The sequence below is a fragment of the Hakea prostrata genome, chromosome 8, assembly GCF_041222555.1.
Source record: "Hakea prostrata isolate BN-2017 chromosome 8, UWA_Hpros_2, whole genome shotgun sequence".
In the NCBI taxonomy this organism is placed as follows: Eukaryota; Viridiplantae; Streptophyta; class Magnoliopsida; order Proteales; family Proteaceae; genus Hakea; species Hakea prostrata.
The window spans coordinates 2,874,451-2,892,715 of NC_142607.1; the positions used below are offsets into that span (position 1 = coordinate 2,874,451).

General features: G+C 38.0%; 2 protein-coding genes and 1 pseudogene across 5 annotated transcripts; 1 reads left to right on the forward strand and 2 right to left on the reverse strand.

Annotated features, from left to right (window-relative positions):
• Positions 1–309: 309 nt before the first annotated feature.
• On the forward strand, positions 310–4,046 carry LOC149006265 (putative receptor protein kinase ZmPK1; annotated as a pseudogene).
• A 2,155-nt stretch (positions 4,047–6,201) lies between these two features.
• Positions 6,202–10,146, reverse strand: LOC149006266 (protein TAPETUM DETERMINANT 1-like). 4 transcript variants are annotated; one of them, XM_089166141.1, is made up of 5 exons: positions 9,987–10,146; positions 9,515–9,574; positions 8,849–9,174; positions 8,526–8,633; positions 6,202–7,163 (listed from the first exon to the last, which is right to left on the reverse strand). In XM_089166141.1, exons 3-5 carry the CDS (start codon positions 8,931–8,933, stop codon positions 6,820–6,822), a joined length of 537 nt encoding a protein of 178 aa, XP_089022267.1. In that variant the 5' UTR covers positions 8,934–9,174; positions 9,515–9,574; positions 9,987–10,146; the 3' UTR covers positions 6,202–6,819. The 4 variants fall into 4 exon arrangements, with proteins under 4 accessions (XP_089022267.1, XP_089022266.1, XP_089022269.1 ...); XM_089166140.1 differs by lacking the exon at positions 9,515–9,574; XM_089166143.1 differs by lacking the exons at positions 9,515–9,574; positions 9,987–10,146 and adding an exon at positions 9,453–9,508.
• Positions 10,147–14,992: 4,846 nt separating this feature from the next.
• LOC149006267 (omega-hydroxypalmitate O-feruloyl transferase-like) lies at positions 14,993–18,265 on the reverse strand. The gene is made up of 3 exons (XM_089167375.1): positions 18,075–18,265; positions 17,274–17,753; positions 14,993–16,656 (listed from the first exon to the last, which is right to left on the reverse strand). Exons 2-3 carry the CDS (start codon positions 17,712–17,714, stop codon positions 15,796–15,798), a joined length of 1,302 nt encoding a protein of 433 aa, XP_089023501.1. The 5' UTR covers positions 17,715–17,753; positions 18,075–18,265; the 3' UTR covers positions 14,993–15,795.

Sequence of the window (18,265 nt, forward strand, 5' to 3'; positions counted from 1 at the left end):
ATCTTCAATGTCTGCACTTAGTCGAAGCAGATTGGAGTAAACATTGCAGCCCTTGCATTTTAGAAGCATTGGTGTTGACAATCTATCTATCATGAAGGATTTTCCAGAAGAAATGCTTGATCTTTGGGGCTAATTCAAGGTGGCACACTTCATCCAAAATATGATCTTCAATGTCTGCACTTGGAAGGAATACCCAACCTATATGCTGAGGCCACAATAAACATACCCGAGCAGATTTTTGCCAAATGATTTCATCTTTCTTTTTTTTTTCCCCTTATACAATGGGAATCTATATCTTCAAAAAGCTGAAACATAGTCTAAAGGCCACCAAACATTCAAAAGATCTATATTCCATGTTCTGGTTGTATTATTAATGAAATCAGAGACTAACCTTGGCACATCTTTCGGTATTGGATGAATTTCTTACCATGGGCATGGTGGTTTCTCTGGGATCTAGGGATCTGTCCAGGGGTTTATAGAAGTTTCATTTCCCCACCAGAAGCAGTAAACCAGATTTTCATAGGATCTCTAACTTGTATGATTGATTTCCAACCCCATGAAGAATTTGCATTTGCTTTTGCTTTTAAATGAACACTATTGAAATATTTTGCTTTCATCAGCCTTCCCCAAAGAGATTGATTGGGATTGAGAAGCTCTCAAGCCTTCCGAGATAGAGAAGCCAATGCTCATGTTTTCCATGGATTCTTTTTCAACTAGTTACAAGTTACAACCCCAAATTTAAGAATGTCACATTTTGTATGGGTGATATTAAAGATGTGAAGAAAGCACAATCGATCCGAAGTCATAACTGGCTGCTACCCAGGTATCTAAAGAAATTTCGTTGAAGACCGACAATCGCTATCAACTCCACTCCATCTTCAACCTGGAACGAGCCCGCGAAAGAATTTCAATCAAAACTGAGATTCACCATCAACCTAATCTTCAACCTGAAAAGAAAAGAAAAAAAGGAAAAACCTTCACATCATACTTTTCTACCACCCAGGTAACAACAAGACGACTTTGACTTGAGTTCTTCCTTCACACTGTACAATCTTTTCTTCTCTCTCGACTCTAAAGAGATGAGCAGATGGAATAGTTCCGAGATATTTTCTTCTATGTGGAATTCCTTGTTTTATGCCAATCTTTTCTTCTTCTGTTTTGAAGCTTAGAAAAACTAGTATATATACTTGGTCTTCGTCTCATCTCTGCAACTATTTCCATCGTTTCATCTCTGCAACTATGAGAAGCCCTTCTCTTCTATTTCCATCCTTATATTTTCCTCTCCTCTTCATTCTCGCCTCCTTATTCTCTTCTTTCACGTCTTCAGCAACCCAAAATTATCTAAACAGAGGATCTTCTCTGTCTGTTGAAGATAAATCAGACATTCTAACCTCACCGAACAAATCATTTACCGCTGGGTTTTACGAAGTCGGTAGAAATGCTTTCTGTTTCTCGATCTGGTTTACCAATTCGGCGAACAAAACTGTAATATGGATGGCCAATCGAGACAAGCCTGTGAATGGTCATCGTTCTGCAATCTCACTTCGGAAAGATGGAATCATGGTGCTCACAGATCTCGATGGCTCAACAATATGGTCCTCCAACGATACTTCAACCGACGCCCAAAAAGTCGAGCTTCTCGAATCAGGAAATCTTGTCTTAACGGATCAAAAAGGTAAAATCCTTTGGCAAAGCTTTGATTCTCCCACTGATACGCTTCTCCCTTTGCAATCCCTAACCAAAATGAAGACACTCGTCTCTGCCAAGGGCGAAGGTATGTATTCTTCCGGGATATTATTCTTTCTTTTTTGACAGCGACAATGTTTTGAGGCTTCTGTATGATGGCCCTGAAATTTCTAGTGTTTATTGGCCCAATCCTGATTACGGTCCGTTTCAGAATGGCAGAACTACTTACAATAGTAGTAGAACTGCCATTCTTGATGAATTTGGTAGATTCTCAGCCAGTGATAGAATGGCATTTTCTGCTTCTGATATGGGTTTTGGGACTAGGAGGAGACTCACCCTTGATTATGATGGTAATCTGAGACTTTATAGCTTGGATGAGTCAAATGGGTCCTGGAATATCTCCTGGGAAGCTCTCCAACAGCAGTGTAATGTCCATGGCCTGTGTGGCAGAAGTGGTATTTGCGTTTATGATCTGAAACCTAAGTGCTCATGTCCTCCTGGTTATGAAATGAGCGATCAGCACGACTGGAACCAAGGCTGCAAACCTAGGTTTGATAGTCAGAATTGTGGCCCAAACCAGAAGGTTAGGTTTATGGAACTTCCACATGTGGATTTCTATGGATTTGACCTTGACTACCTGCAAGAAAAATCATTTGACGATTGCCGAGAGCTCTGCTCAAACAATTGCTCCTGTGTGGGTTTTGGATATAGGTTATCAGGGGAAGCAAAATGTTACTTGAAAAGTGCACTCTTCAATGGGTATGAATCTCCAAGCTTTCCAGGTAGCCTGTATTTGAAACTGCCTGAAACTTTGAAAATCTCAGAGGAGTTCTCCTTGGAAGGATTAGATACCTCTTGTGGATCTTCAAAATATCAAAATACTACATCTTCTATTCCAAATGCAACGCCTGGTGGAAAGACGAAGTGGGTGTATCTATATTCATTTGTTGCAATCATTGGTGCAATAGAAATTTTGTTAATCACTTTGGGTTGGTGGTTAGTTTTTATGAAAAATGAAACCTCAACACCACTAGAGGATGGTTACAGAGCAATATCTAACCAATTCAGGAAATTTACATACAGAGAGCTGAAGAGAGCAACCAATAACTTCAAAGAAGAACTGGGAAGGGGAGGTTCTGGAGTTGTTTATAAAGGAATTTTAGGCAACAACAGGGTAGTGGCAGTGAAGAAACTAGGTGACATCATTCATGGTGATGAAGAGTTTTGGGCTGAAGTGAGTACATTTGGGAGAATCAATCACATGAACCTAGTGAGAATTTGGGGGTTTTGTTCAGAAACGGTCCACAGACTCTTAGTTTATGAGTATGTGGAGAATGGATCACTGGATAAGCATTTGTTCTCCAGGGTCAACAGCAGTGGTCATCACAGCAGTGATGGGCATACTTTGCTGGGATGGAAGGAGAGGTTTAAGATTGCTTTAGGGGCTGCCAGAGGCTTGGCATACCTTCACCATGAATGCCTAGAGTGGGTTATCCATTGCGATGTGAAACCTGAAAACATACTACTGGACCATGATTTTGAGCCAAAGATTGCAGATTTTGGACTCGCAAAATTGTCCCAAAGAGGTGCTTCCGGATCTGAGTTCTCTAGGATACGAGGAACCAAGGGATACATGGCTCCAGAGTGGGCATTGAACCTTCCCATTACTGCAAAGGTTGATGTTTATAGTTTCGGAGTTGTACTTCTGGAGATTGTGAAGGGGGTTCGGCTTTCAAGTTGGGTCCTGGGGGATGATGAAGAAGAGCAAGAGGCAATGCTTGCAAGATTTTTGCGAGAAGCTAGAAGAAATATTCAAAATGGAGAAGATACGTGGGTTGAAAATGCTGTGGATCCAAGATTGAAAGGGCAATTCAACAGGAACCAAGCAGCAACAATGATTGAGGTAGGGATCTCTTGTTTAGAAGAGGATAGAAGTGAAAGACCAACCATGGATGCTGTAGTGCAGGCTCTACTGGAGTGTGAAGATGAACCAGATGCCACAAATAGATAGAATGTTGTAATAAACATTTTCTTTTGGTAGAAGAATGTTGTAATAAACCTTTTGATGTATGTGATTCTCTGTCCCTAGGTTTCTTACCATCAAGTGTCTGAAAAGAAAATTTAAAATGTTATTACTTTCTTGTTCCTTATCTGACCCTACATAGGCAAGAAAATTAATAGAACACCTGCACATATGTACAGTTGAGCATGCATCTCAAGGCCACTCCTATGTCTTATGGTTTTCATGGATGCCTCTCTCATTGTAAATTAAAAAGCTAGACAATATGTACAGATTAGAGTTGGGAATTGGGATCTTCCATTCTGACGAATAGAGGATTGGCTCCGGTCACACCTTTTATGGCTTTACCACTACATGTTTTGGAGGGCAACCACTTGCCTGTTTTGAAAAACTATGTATATCATTTTATTATTTTTTTTTTTTGGTAAGATATCATTTTATTATTTAAATATATGTTTTATTTATGTTATGATTTCTATACAGAAACATTAGTTCCACATCAGGTAGAAATGAGCTAGTTATCTCGTTTACATACAGCAAGGATCTATGTAATATATTTTTAGGGTTCAGGATCGTACTTACGTAGTATGATGTGAACCAAGGCTGAACCTTGGTATGATCTATTCATAGTTATAGAGCTATGCATTTATTAATATTAATAAATATTTCTATATGACTTGGGTCTTGAGACTTGGGGTTGTGGTTCATAACCTTGATCCGGAAAGCCCATTTTGTCATGGGCCCTAATCCGGAAATCCCACTGTGGGGTGAAAATATGGAGATGTCATTAGAGAGGTACTTTCCTTAGGGAGGTCAACTAAATAGGTATGTTCCTGTAGGGGTTGAGCTGAATAGATATCCTCACAAAGGGAGATAACCTTACCATTTCTTTCACAACCTTTGGGGTTTTATATAAAATTTTTTGAGTACATTTTTATATTGAATTTTCTCCTCTTCTTTCTCACTTTCTCTCCCTGTTATTATTCTATTAAGTAGCGAACATAACCTGATTACACCTTAAGTAACCTTTTTGGGGTGTAACTTTAAAAGTTTGGGCTGACTGATCTTGAGGTGAAGACAAATTTGGTACCTGTATTACACAAATCAAGGTGTCTAAATACCTTAAGACCTATGGTACGTTTCAGCTTTGACAAAATATCATGATTACTACAACCTTTCAAGTGTTTGTGCATATTCTTCTACAAGTTCTCAACAAGTAGATGTAATTGATTGCAAATTCAAAGAGTTTATATGTAATTTTTCTTAAAAGAAATGGGGTAATTTTTTTCCACATCCAAATGTAAAGCAAACCACTATTTGAGGGAGAATCTAAACAGCGACTAATATAACCTATAGTGAGATATCATTGAAGTGAGACGTAAGGGTGTTTATTAAACAAGTATTTTTATGGTTTAAATTGATGCTTGTGATCCAAACAAAATCTCAACCATTCGTTTCGTGTAAGAGAATTTTTTTAGTAAAGTTTAACTGCATCTAGACCATCCATAGACCACACAGTGCTACGCACCAAGTAGAGCTCAAGGAAGTCAGGACTCCAAGGATGGCAACATCACTGCCTGCATTTACCTAAAAAGGTAGGTATGTCGGTTGTAGCTATTAGTAATGATTCCAGATCATCTTCCCCGATAGGAAGCACAGATTGACCACAAATTACAGGGACTTACAAGATTTTTTTTTTTGTTTTTGTTTTTTTTTGTTTAATACTAATGAGATGAACTACACTCATTAGTAACCCCCCAAAAAAATAGTGACCCTCAAATTAATGATCTTTGAACGCCTGAAGTAATAAAACTGACAATTTGGCATCGGGACTGCAAGAAAGAGAGGTGTAGAAGAAGAGAATTTAATCCATAATCTGATGGGTCTCACTCTCACCTCAGATTCCTGGGGGCTCAAAGAATTGATGATCCTGACCATGTACTAGAATGCATCATTTGACCGTCTGAAGCCAGATCCTGGATCTGGAAAATGAAATCCCATGAGAGCTGATTCATTTCTGATGAACGCATACGGCGGACAGCCGGACAGCAATGTGTCTGTAATTCTTATAGTATTATTATTCATAATGGCAGTGTCAGTCATCATTACAAGGGTTTGACACTCTTCTCATCAGGTCTCGTCTTGCTCGAGCGAAGAAGGCCTTTGAACTCATTTGAAGAACATCAGATATGTTTCGACTAGACAATCGGCTTCTTTCTTTACATAAGTTAATGGAAATTAACTGTATTATTTTCTACATCAAATGGCAAGTAGACACACGGGTTGTAAGATGGGGTGGGGCTGCATAGCCTGCATTACATGGAAACAAGAGAGGAAGAATAAGAGCCGTCCATCAAAATGATCCACCCCATAACTACCCCTCCTCTTCTTAATGCTTCTCTTATGCTGGCCTACCTCAGCCCATAACCCTTTACTTTTTTCCCCAACCCAGCCCACCCATTCACTTGTGGGTTTTCGTATTATTTTCTTTTTATTCCTGTCATCATAGTAATTCCACTCTACACACTGAAACCCCAGTTCAATACCTGGCCTTTGACACCAAAAAGGGAAAAAAGTAAAAGAAAGAGAGACATTCTATCCTGGCAATATGCCGAACAGTAAAAGTTTTCAGATATACATATATTATCTATACCCAAAAACAAAGAAGAAGAAGAAATATCCTGTCCTGAAAACAAAAGAAAGACAGACAACACACAAAGAAAACCAGGCCAACATCCCAGTGCCAGGCTAGCATGCGTCCATCGGAGTATGTCATTAATGTTTTACAGCAGCTCATTAACTACAATAACCTCTTCTATATCATCTTTTAACTCCATTATCATCAATGGAGTAAAAGAAAAACAAAAACAAAGAAAGAAAGAAAAAAAAATCCCCTTTTCGGTAAAAACCAAAATTTCGAATCCTATACAGCTGTTAGTACGAAGCACCTTATCGGCCCCCCGGATCCGAGTCCAGAAAGGCAAAAAGGAATAAACTGAAACCTTACCACGAAGTAAACAGAGCAATGTAGAACAAAACAGACCCATTTGAAAAACGGGTAATTAGTGGTAACCTTTTGTAAGTTTCTTTATACATTTGACAGAGAGAGATTCTCAACCGTGGCAGACGACAGAGGAGACGTATAGTTGGTAAGGGAAGGAGTTCGCGTATTGAAAGGAGAGGATGGCACCGCCTTGGAGTGGCTTTCCGTCGTTGACGAGGCAATCGTCATGGCGGAGGCGTTTGAACAGTTTTGGATTGATGAGGCGAGCAGAGCTGAACCACCCGCATCTGAGGTGAATGCCGGAGATTTTACAACCCGTGGCGCATGCGTTCACTATCTCCACTGTGTAAGTTGGAATCCCGTTTGGCAGTGGAGACGTTGGTCCCTGGTTCACTACTATATCCGATGTTGAACACTTCTCTCCCCACACTCTGTTCGGCTTCACCGCTCCTTCTGTCATGATCGAACCATTAATCATTCCAATAAATAAATCAAGATACCTTCATTCATGTACCCCCGAATAAAATAATAAAGATGCCTTCTTTTTTCTGTTTTTGGTAAGTAATAAATATGCCTTCTGTTCACTACATAAAATACACTTACAAACTATAATATTTTCCATTAGAAGACTATCATCCCTAATAAGAGAGAATAATGTCAAAGGTAAGCCTCAACTGCAAAGTGAAGATTGTAAGGTGATTGTAGGAAATCGTCAAAAAGTCTGCATAAGAGATTATCTTATGAATATAATGCACAAACAAAACTACAATGCTCAAGAAATTACTTCAGCTCCCTAATCTCATAAACTACATCTATAATGTCCCAGTTAACCTCCAAAAAAAATGATGTCCCATGGCAAGAGTACTGGTGGTCTAGGATGATTTTGATGGCTACCATGAAATCAGCTTGTATTTAGGAAGTTTAGAATGAAATTCAACAATTGGAAGCAGGAAAAACTATAAAAATCGACTTAAAAATAATTAGATACCAATTTGAAAGAGGACCCAAAAATTGGAAGCGAAACAGAGGAACAATGATAAGAATTGTTAAATTCACTATATGGTTACAAATTTTCCTTTATTATGAATAATAAAAAAAATGATCTCAAAACAAAATAAAGAAAAGATGAAAGTTATGAATTTAATGAATCAAATAAATCTTAATATTATAAAATCACAAATGGAAAAAATAGATTTTAAAAATGAAGTCAACAGAGCAGTGGGGTCATTTCATTATGTTATTACGACATCTTATTCTGATTTAGAATAAATTAGGAGCGGATCTGGTTCCACATCATTTCATCATCTTCTGGAGTTTGGTAACCAGCCATGAAGTGAATAGGTTCGAATTCGAATCGGTTTTAGCAGGCCGATATAACTGATACGCAATGATGGAGTAATTTTTCCCCAAAATCGGGTATCGGACCTAATGGTGTGGAGGCCGCTAGAGCATCTAATGCGCACCAATCAAGTTGAAACCCTAAGATGAAGGACCACTGAGTCACTGACTACATAATAACGAAACTTGGGTAATGAGGCATGGTCCGCCCCAAACCAAAGAGACAAAAACAAGTACGATTTCGTATCGGCACCAACAGGGGCATGCGCCCAAATTCGCATTGCGCCGGTTGGTTCAGGTAAGAAAAGCAGAAAAGGCCGACAAGATCTTATACAGTTCGCAGTTTACAGAGGCAACAAGCTTTTGCTTTTATGATCTCATCTGGTTTTCTAACTTGCACACGAAAGAGACTAAGAAGAAGAAGAAGAATAACAGAAACTTTACTAACTGGATCTCGAGTAACGATTTTCTTCTTACCAGAATGGAGTAGTTTGCGATGCGAAGAAGAAGAGTTCGGACTATTTTGTTTCTGGATCCTCGCGAGTCCTGAATACACTGAACGCAAATGCGAATGCTGCTGCATACCTGGAAAGGGACAACAGAGAAATATAAACTTCTCAATTCTCGTAAATTATTAGCGAACCCTAGTCTTCTTAAAATGGACGAAATCTAGAGCAAGAAGAAATTTGAGAGAGAAAGAACAAAATCCAGAAACAAAAAATAATCCAATTGTAGAGAAAGGACACACGATCGCAAACTTATAGAGAGGTTAATGGTTCGACTTTGACGCACGTACGTACCGGTGTGATGCGTGAACAATAATCCAATTGTAGAGACCAACACAACTGCAAATAGAGAGATTCGCCGACTTGAAAGGTTCTTCATCGTCTCGTTCGTAACTTCGTTGGAGAAGAGAAAGAACAAAATCCTTAATAATTCCTATAGTCGCTAAATGATTTCATGATGATCTGGATCGACAAACATTTCATTCTCCCAATAGAACTACTAGCTTGATCCTCGTGAATCTCAACCGGAAACTGGACTCCTCTGAAACTCGATCTCAAGAAATTAATGCGGGAGAACCGAAAGTAGGAACGACCTCACCTCTGAACAGATGATATATTGCCTGTATTGAAGAAAGTGGTTTAATTACAAGAATAAAGAATAAATAGCATGGCTCTACCGTCATTAATAAATTAATTAAGATCAGCCAAAACCAAGGCATCAACAATTTAATGGAGAAAACACTGGAAACTGGTGAGATTTGTTTTGACATATATAAAAAATATTCATTGGAGGATGAGCTCTAAGTATACTTGAAACAGTACAATCACGCAAAAGCTGTTGGAAATCAACTGAGCTTGTGAAGAAACACGATAAAGGAAAGTAAGTTTTGCAGCTAACCCCTTCCAGCACCATTCGACCAAAATAGGAAAAGCTTCCGGAGAAACATTTTCGGCAATCACCTCAGAAGTAAGTAAAGTAAAGCATGGACTAATGCGTCTTTTCGTTTTCTTCTAGTTTATCTGGAAAAAAGCCAAAAAGTTGCAGTTAAAAGTAGAACCTGCTGGAAAGGGAGTTTTGTCTTCGAAACCACAAACATCCTTGAAAAACGGATGCAGAGTGCTGAAACTTAAGTACAAAACCAGAAACTAAACAACGCGTAGCTGAGAAATCACAGTGTGATCGAAATAATCATCGAAATAGCAAAACAGAGCCGGATTTCTTGCAGCAGTCGACAGAACAAATATTACAGATGATATACTGCAAAAATACGAAGCTGTTGAGAAACTAGAATAACACAATAAGGAAAAAAAAACTGGTTTTCAGTTTTCTAGGGTTTTATACAGCTATAAATCCCCACAGAACTAGATTTTCGATCTTTCGATCGTTCGAATCGATTGGAGCTATAAAAGGTTTAGGATTTTCGTCACGCACCTCCAGATCGCTCTTCAATCTCTGTCGGAAGACGTGCATGCGTGAGTGTTTGATTGATGGAGATGTAGAGGAAGAGAATGAATCGAACTTAAGAGAATATCAGGGTGGGTATGGCTTGTGTGCACGTGTGCTGTGTACGTTTACTTGTATAACGCAAGTGTGTGGGAGATTGATGAGTCTTGATCTGTTCTTATTAGGAGCCTGTATTTTCACCACTCAAATAATGTTTCGTTCAAAATCTATACGGTGGATCTAATTTTTTTTTCTTCTCACAATTCACTGACATAGGCAAAAAAAAAAAAAAAAAAAAAAAATACTCCCAAGCTGGCCTGTGTGCAAAATATGAGAAGAGAAAGTTGAGTGCACTGTGCATTGGGTGGAGGAAATTTAAATTCTATTATATTTGTTTATGTGAGACCTAATTAGTTTTTAGATGCCCGCCTCAGACAATACGTATGACCAAAAAGCATCAACAGTCAATGGGAGGGGGGTGATCCCTTATTTGACCTTACTCTCAACGATAAAAGTATAAAACTAGGAATTAAGAAGTCTGCATCTACGGATGTGGTCCCCTCATATTTTTTCATCACACGATAAAAGTGAAACTTACTTATTTTGAGTGTGGATAAATGAATCACAAGTGTGGAGTTCCCCGGGGTATGTGGTCCCCTCATATTTCTTTATTTAAGCCTATTTTGGGCCCTCCCCTCCCCTCTTTTTGGGTCTTTTGGCCATATTTCAGTGTAAAATATCAGCACTTGTCCCTCCCCCCATCCCCTCTATCCCATATTGGAGATAAACTTTTAGGTTAAAGACAATGGGTAGAAAGGTCATGATTGTCACCAAATGTTGAATCCTAGCTCTACCTTTGATGAATCAAAGGTGGAACCTCGAGTGTATCCTACATGGGTCATATTCCTATTATGTACTGGAAAAGTGTAAAGAAAGCATAGATTACTACTCTTTATTCTTCTTTTCTTTTTCTTTTTTTCTTTTTTTTTTCTTTGAGTGGGGATTCATCTCAAACTAGTCATAACAAGTGGGGGCTCACAGACCTAGGAGAAGGGGAAAGGTGTGGAAGGTTGAAGATTTGAACCCATGCCTTCCTTGAACTTATTGCATCTACATATAAGATTGTTACAACTGTGCTTAAAACACATCCACACATACCTATATCTTGACAGATAAAGGATCAAACTCGAAACTAAGGAGGGGGATTGGCTCTGGATCATCAAAAATTAAAAAAAAAATACAACATTGGCCATGAAATTTTTATTTGATGTCGTGTAGACTTCTCCTGTATTCAACTTAACTAAATCGTGATATGTGATATATTCGGAATTCAATTATTGTAATCTTCTTCATTCTTATATTTTACAATTTGCTATCCTATGATAGGAACATGAAAAGACTGCAACCATATGGACCTGGTTTTACCAAATGTGTAATTCTATTTCTATAGATTTTCCATCTGAAATAATAAAAACAAATAAAAAAGACGAATATATATGTTATATCCTGCTTCTCCTGAATAATTTTCAAAATCATACAGTTTTGGAAAATAATTTTACAAGAATAAAGTAAGAGAATTTCAATTTAGGGTAAACAAGGAAGAGAATTTCACTTTCTCGAAAGTGATTCTAAAATTTTGAAAGATAAATATTCTTTCTTTTTTTTCGTACGATTGACAAATATGGCTAGGAAAGCATAATATTCCTACGTTCTTTTATTTATTGATAAATAAAAGAATTTATTATTAGATTCTACTTCTAGTTTTAGTGCTTTTCAATATGGAGAAACTGATATTTCATAGTTGACTTTGAACTTAAAGATCACCCAAAATTCTTTCGAACATGGGCATGTGTTATAAGTTATAACTCCTTTGTTCACCAGGTTTGATTTCAACAGTTCATTCTATTCTTCATTGTTGTGGGGTTTCTATGAGCTCCACTTCTTTTTGTGTAGTTTAGAAGTGTCAGGGAGCACATTGTTTTCTCCTGTCATAGAACTGATGCAAACTTTGCTCTTTGTATACGAGCAAGACTGTGTTAGTTCAACAAGCATAAAGTGTGCAAGGATGGAATAAGGGCCTGCTTGAATGGGAAAGATCAGAATTCCAAATAAAGAAAACATGATTTCCATGTATATGTTCATACACATGAGGTCAATATTTGTGAATGTTTTGCTGACAAATCTTGGCCTCATGCGTTTATGAATGTTCTCTTTATTTGGTTTCAAAGTGTTTACATGAAGGAGAGTAGAGTGTGGATCATCCCCCCTGTGCTTCAATGGAAGCACCCTGTGCTCTCCTAATGGTGTTACAATCATAAGTTATGTAGGACCTATAAGTAAAAAATAATAAAATGTTTTTTAAAAAATAAATCCATCACCTTAATCTTGTGGGTCTTCTATAATTTGTGGTCAATAGTTATCGGAGTGTACAGAGTGCTATGGTCCGGAGAAATGATCGGGACTCGAAGTATTGGAAGATTGATATTGTGGTTCCATCAAACGCTCAGTTGTGTATCTTGTTCTTAGTTTACCATTAAGTATCTTAAAATTAAATATGAAACGAAAGAGGTTTGATTTCTTTGCGTTCTTTCTTGTAATGTATACCAATTAATCATGAACTGACGCAAACTGAAAGGGAAAAGAAAAAACTTCTTTCTTTGAGCAAGTAGCCAAGCAAAAGGAATTTACTAATTCCTCAACAACTGATTAATTAACCACTAATAAAAGGAGATTAACAAAGAAGCCTAGCGTTCTGCTAACAAATTCAATGCATATACAAAGTGCAAAGTCAGCAATGTTGACATAATACTAAAAAAACACCCAATGTCCATGTTATTCTACTATTAGCTCTTAATCATTTAGCATAGAATATTCAATTAATTCCCAACTTTTGTTTGGTAAAGTTAATCCCCAACTGACTCAAAATCAAAGAAATACATTTAAAATTTTAAACATGATAGGCATTGGTAGTTAGGTTATGTTCAGTTGTCAGAGTAAGAATTTGAGAGATGTGATTATAAGTCTATGTTATGAACTGATTGAACTATTGTCATGGAGAAAAATAAATATTGAGGGATCTTCATTGGGTAACTCATGGAATACAGGAGCAAGAAGGATTTTTTGAGATTTTAACTTCTTATAGAATTTATTTAGGAGTTAAAACAAATTATGAGGAGGAATTTGAAACTCTAATGCATGTGATAAAATGTAGCGTTACATGTAACGATCCCGTATCTGAAGCTTAGAGCAAAGGAATATTAGAAGAGAGATCGAACAACAATTTAGAAGATGAAATTGGAGAAGAAGAAGAAAAAACGCAGAGAGGAAGTTAAGAGATTAAGACTAAGGTATTTATCTAGTAGTATGACCTTTCTACCCCTATATTATCTCATATTCCCTAACCCAGACCTATGTCTCACAATGACATTCTAACCCCTGACAGGCTTTCAACAACAATTACACTATATCAATGAATGTTTAAAATTGTGGATTGAGTGTGACTCAGTTGCGATGATGTGGGGCATATAGAGATGGAAAGTTCCATCAAAGAAGCATATTTAGAGGTAAAATAGAATGGAAAATTTCACATTTTCATCGCGAGACAAATATAGTGACAGATTTTTTAATTGGTAGTGCACCAAAACTTGGTACTTTAGATGTACCATGATAAAGATTTGAAAGAACTTTAAGAGTGAAATAATATTCTTGAAGAAATTGGCAACTAGTGTTGCTCTTCTCCCCCTCCTGTGGGGGGAGAGATGATTTTGTTATGAAAATTAATCTCTCCATGTAATATATTTCCTTGGCTTTTTTCATAATCCAAATGATCGTTTAGCTGGTGCGTGGAAGATTCAATCACAACAGACACTAAAATGCGTTTACTTTGATTATTTTTGTCATACTTATCAACTCCATGAACAATTGATTAATCCTGATTGCATGAGAACCTGACCCAGCAGCCCCTTTCATGGCCGCCCAAATAATGTTCCCCACTACAAAAGACAAAATCAGGATTCAGGAGGAAATGATTCAATGTAATATCTTATTTCAAGTGTGGGCGTTTTGTCCATTTTGTCTGCCGGCGTTGAATTTATACAATGGAAATAGCTAAAAAAATAGCTTCTTCATATCGAGGTGACGTGAGGCTAATGGATTTAACAAATGATAATAATTTTGAGAAAGATTAACCACTTCTGTTTTTGTCATTGACTAATGAGCTCGATTTGATCCTGATGGCTGAAAATTATAATGCGGTGTGCTATGGAGACGCAATTGATCGGATGTTGAGAGCTCTGCTCGTGAGGTTCTCATCTGCTACTGTCTTCCTTTTTATTTTCTCTTTCTGGGTCTGGGTTTCTTCAGGGTATTGTTCATTGGGTCTCCATCTTTTGCAGAGAAATATCTCTCCTTACCCAGATACACTTGGGTTGGCTTCTGTAATCTGGAATTGAGAACCCAGGTTCTGAACCAGAGTTTATTCAGGAGAGAATGAGTAACACCATGAGACCCAGGAACAAAAATATGTTCCATTTGGTCTATGACAGAGGTTAGATCCAATTCTACATCTTTTGAAGAGATTTGCTTTTCTTTCCACATTTTATAAACGTTGTAGAGTAGTAGTGGTGTCATCAAAGAGATGCAACGAATAGAGAAGAAAAGAGGGAAGAAAGGCCTGATCTCCAAGACATGGGAACGATGCAGATCAATGGGTAATCATGGAGACAGAAACTAAACAGTTCTTTCCCATTTTGAGAAGTAAATCATGGCCTCGCAGTGCCAATTCCCCTGAGGAGAGCAGTAGCAGCAGAAAGAGACACCAAATTGCACCAGAAGGATGCTTCACAGTCTATGTTGGGCCACAGAGACAGCGCTTCGTGATCAAAACAGAGTACATCAACCATCCACTCTTCAAGATGCTTTTGGATGAGGCAGAACTGGAATATGGTTACAGCAGCCAAGGCCCTATTTCATTGCCTTGTGACGTTGATCTCTTCTGTAAGGTGTTGTCCGAAATGACTGAGAGAAAACCCACAAGGTCGCAGCTTTGCCAAGGGGTATGCTTCTTATCACCTTCTCGGTCCATCTCAGATGTTACCCATCAATTAAAAGGTTTCTCAATTCTACGTGATTGATTTGTCTTGCCAACCCATATGTGGCTGCAAGTGTCTTCTTTCTTCTGGGTAACTTGTGTAACATTGTAATCGATCTATGTTTGTTGTGTCTCTTGAGTGTTAGAATAATACTGTTAGATCATTATGACGCATTGGAAGGATGAACATCTTAAATCGTTTTGAGATCTCAGAGTCCCAGAAACTTGCGTTGGACATTTTATATGTTTATATCCAATCTTTATTGGGTTTCATAACATTGGTATGTTGTAGAACTTCAAATCTATTTTGAATTTACATGCGCACACGAGGATTCTTTTCTGATACGTATCAATTGGCCATGGTTGTTATTTCAACAACTTGTTGTACAGTAAAACAAAACATAACATGTAAATGGATCCAAAACAGAATTAATAAACCTAATATTCAAGTACTTAGCTCCCAAGAATGAAAATTTAACATTCCTAGCAAAAACAGGAAAAGGAAAAACCTTAAAAAAAAACTCCATGCACGGATTCTTCTTTTGACTGACCATACGTACATGACTGTAATGGTTTCATCATTTTTGAACAGACACTGTGCATGAAGTGACCACCCCATGAATGTCATTTATTTGACCATAAACTTATAATCTAGCTAGGATAGATGCTCCAGTAGAGAAAACCCGAAAAGAGTTTCCATAAATATCTTCACCAAGATTGCATAATTTCTTGGAAGATCTTCATGGCAGAGGCAGGCAACCCAAGTAGCACATTTATGCCTTTCCTCTCTTTTCCATGAGTCAGGAACAATATGACTTCCTTCTCAGGCAGTGCAACAGGTCCTGATAGAAGAGGTTCTCCCCATCCGAAATCTGTGATGTGGAAAGAGAGCCTAGACCAAGTAGTTATCAAAAGGGTAGCTGCCAAAGAAGGCCTACTTCTTGTTATTTCAAAATAATCAATGGCTGATCTCATATAATTATCAGTCACCATCTGCACTGCATTCTGGACTAACCCAACTGTGAATGATAGTTGGTTCTCCAGCAGCTCTCCTCCACTACATACAGAATTTGTTAACACTATTCCATTGCCAAAGTACCCATTTGGTAATGGTGGATCAAATCTAGACCTTCCATCAACAGCAAAAAGAAGCTTTGTCTGTTGGTCAGGCTTCAATTTCAGTGCTTGGGTACGTGCTCTCCACACATATGCAGAGAGAGCTTCAAAAGTAGTGCACTTCTTAAGAATTCCTTCTTTCATGACATTCATCTTCAGTTTTTCTAGTCTATCCGCATCAAAAGAGAAGGAGTTGTAGAGCATTTCCTCCTGGTAAAGATTGGCAATGTTTGATATATCCTCTATTTCTTCAAATTCACGGTGAGGAAACTCTATCTTTGGTGGGTCCCTGGCTTTTAGGATGCTTCTATCAAGATAAGGTGGAACACTTAGCTGCAAACCTCTGGCAGTTTCCCCCCATGAATTGACAAACTCCATAGCCCCAATTCCATCACACATACAGTGGTTCAGGCATAGGCCAAGGACAAATCCTCCACATTTGAATTTAGTCACCTGGGACATAAAGATGTTTTTAAGATCCCAGTGCAATCAATCAGTGGCTGAATAACTTAGAAAAACAAAAAAAAAACCAAAAAAAGGGGGTGGAAGTAGAAGAGTAATGAATGAAATTTTCAGATCAGAGTGAGAAAATTTTGAAACTAAAGGAGTCAAATAGCTGAGAAACTAGACAATCTTGATACCATAATAAACCAGGGTCCTGATCCTCCTGACTAGTTCAAGTTTCAGGGGAACCTTCTTTAGAGTAACTAGAAACAAACAGTTCTTCCAAGTCTAGCTTCATCATAAGCTTGAGGGGTACCCTTTACTTAAAATAAATGAGAAAAACATAGTATGGTAGCCATCCATCAAAGGATCTCACAAATTTTGAGCAGCTGTATGAAGATATGAATTAAGATGTCCATATAGGATTTCTCACTTTAGCTGTATCATTTAGAGAGACAGAGAGAGGGAAAAAAGAAGAAAAAAAAGTCCTACAGAGTAGATGGCTGAAAATAACCCACACATTTGTTAAATACATGCATCTCTTGGACATGTTATGCGCTACTATAGTAAAAATCTTCCATGAGAAATCTGTTTCTGCAAAATAATACTAGAAAGGATTCACGGACCTGAGCTACCAGAGGAGGAATGTCGAGCATGTTCTTTGCACTAGGAACGTCATAAACCAGCTTACTTAGGGTTGCTGGATCAGGTTTTGTGATGTTCCCGATCTCTTTCATAGTACAGTTTGCCTTTGCTTCAACAAAAACAGCACCATCCCCTGTGCAATCCACAATAAGCTTTCCCTCTGAACTAATTGTGAGCCTCCCTGCAAGTGGGTAGTAATGGACAAGAACTTTTGCCAAGGCATCCTTGATGACTTGACCTGCTAGCTCATTCCCCTTCTCATCGGACTTGAAGCAGTAAATAGTCCGAACAATCACTGCAATATTCTGGTCAAGGTTTGATAGGAAGTACAAGCCCTTTTGTGTCTCCTCTGCTGGAGCAACCAGAGTTGGTTCTCCTTGCTCAACACTGAGTTCGATCATGTGCCCACTTGACACCTCCATTGAAAAGTCTATTCAAGCTCTAGAGGTATGAATATGGGCCTGTAATGCAGCAGAAGAGAAGCAATATATAGGAAAGTTCAGCAAACTAAATGGGAGAATTTGTCAACAGTGGAGTTTCAGAAATTAATTGGGTCAGTTCATTTCTTCGCAACAAAATGAAAGAAAAGTAGCTTCCATTCAATGCACATAAATGTGATAAGCCTGATTGGTCGAGTAGACAAACCATGTATGAATATGCTGAACCACAAGCTTAAACAGAGCACAGAGGTGTTATGTTTTATTACACGTAAAAAGTTAAAAAAGAAAGAAGGTGAGGATGAAACACAGAAGAGATATCTAAGAACCCAATAGGAAACATACCTGACAGAATAAATGGTATCTTACAGATGCATGTGTTGAACTGAAAAATTGAGGAGTTGTTCTAGTGAAAGGGGTTGAAACTTGAAAGAGCTTATATACAAAAAAAGAGTATGCTGAGCTGGAGCAAAATGGTTAACTTTCTTGTTTAAGAGTATGAAAACGAAAGGTTATAGGAGGAAGTTGAAGGAGCA

Excerpts from the sequence above, each read along its gene's own strand:
- LOC149006267 (XM_089167375.1), bottom strand. The coding sequence starts at position 17,714 with ATGGAGGTGTCAAGTGGGCACATGATCGAACTCAGTGTTGAGCAAGGA. Across the intron at positions 16,657-17,273 it reads TTCCTCCTCTGGTAGCTCAG|GTGACTAAATTCAAATGTGG; the intron begins GTCCGTGAATCC and ends TTTATGTCCCAG.
- LOC149006266 (XM_089166140.1), bottom strand. The coding sequence starts at position 8,933 with ATGAAGAACCTTTCAAGTCGGCGAATCTCTCTATTTGCAGTTGTGTTG. Across the intron at positions 8,634-8,848 it reads ATTGTTCACGCATCACACCG|GTATGCAGCAGCATTCGCAT; the intron begins GTACGTACGTGC and ends GTCCCTTTCCAG. Across the intron at positions 7,164-8,525 it reads TCGCAAACTACTCCATTCTG|AAGGAGCGGTGAAGCCGAAC; the intron begins GTAAGAAGAAAA and ends CGATCATGACAG.